Genomic DNA, 1,184 nt, shown 5'->3' with positions numbered 1-1,184 from the left:
GTGTATACAGTAGATGTATATGTACAGTAGCCTAGGTGTATATAGTATTGTATATAGTATTGTATACAGTAGATGTATATGTACAGTAGGTACTCACCTCAGCAGGGATCTGTCTATCCTCACGTACTATTGTCTGATACCTGTCCATGTAAGGTTGTAGTCGATTGTTTACCTCTCTCACTTCCTCCAATACTTCGGCCACTACAGAGATGTTTGGGCGGCTACAGGTTAAACAAATGATAATATAAACACAGGGCATGTAGCTAATTGATGTTCTTGTAACTACAAACGCATCCATACATTATAAAGAGACTTAACATGAACTGATGTTTTTGGTGTGATTTTCAACAAAGGCTTTCATTACATTAAAACAATACCTTTACTCACTTTTTTGAGTTGTTGATAAAACCCTTGCTTTTTACAGAAAGACAATGGTATCATACAATACACATAACAGCCAATTAACAGTTATAAACTGTACAATCACACAGAATGTATTTAAGCACAGAAAGTATCCCCCGAGGAGTGAGATAGAAATCATACTCCAATTGTAGCCATTAACAATAAACTGGCAGATTTCTACATTGACATTAATCTAAACTCCCTTTCAAGTCTGAAGGTATGTAGCCTTACACTGGTCCTCTCCTTGGCGTATCTGAAGACCTGCTGTCAGACGATTGACCACTACTGTTTTCTGTCGATGAATTTGATTGGCTGTCACTGGATGCAGTGGTAGTTTGGGGCTCTGTTCTACTGGCCGCCGGTGTTTGTGCTGCTGGTTGTGAAGGTGTTTCTGACTGCACAGGAGCCTGTGATTGGCTGGGTTCTGCAGTATCTGTGGGAGTGGTCTGTTGTGTAGCTTGTGCTTGGTTTGATTCAGAGACATCCATTGGAGAATCTCCAGCTTCTTGTTCTCTATCTGTCTGCTGCTGCTGCTGCTGCTGGCTGTCAGCTGAAGGCTGCCCAAGTCTCTGTATAGATATAACAGTACATGTACTGAGGGTATCTTATAGTCAGGTATAACAGTATATCATACAGACAGGTGCACCAGTATATCATACAGTCTGGTATAACAGTATATCATACAGACAGGTGTACCAGTACATCATACTTACAGTATATCATACAGACAGGTATACCAGTACATCATACTTACAGTATATCATACAGACAGGTGTACCAGT

The 1,184-nt window shown here is 40.3% G+C and overlaps 1 protein-coding gene across 1 annotated transcript; it reads right to left on the bottom strand.

Moving 5' to 3' along the window:
* Window positions 1-97: 97 nt before the first annotated feature.
* LOC110440803 (putative uncharacterized protein DDB_G0290521) lies at window positions 98-971 on the bottom strand (the record flags this gene model as incomplete). Its single annotated transcript, XM_021483937.1, has 2 exons — window positions 98-221; window positions 634-971. Coding segments are annotated over 2 exons (462 nt in total), but the record flags the coding sequence as incomplete, so codon positions are not given.
* Between the last annotated feature and the right edge of the window lie 213 nt (window positions 972-1,184).

Source organism: Mizuhopecten yessoensis, unplaced genomic scaffold (genome assembly GCF_002113885.1).
Source record: "Mizuhopecten yessoensis strain PY_sf001 unplaced genomic scaffold, ASM211388v2 scaffold709393, whole genome shotgun sequence".
In the NCBI taxonomy this organism is placed as follows: domain Eukaryota; kingdom Metazoa; phylum Mollusca; class Bivalvia; order Pectinida; family Pectinidae; genus Mizuhopecten; species Mizuhopecten yessoensis.
This window is presented reverse-complemented; position numbering and strand designations above follow the sequence as displayed.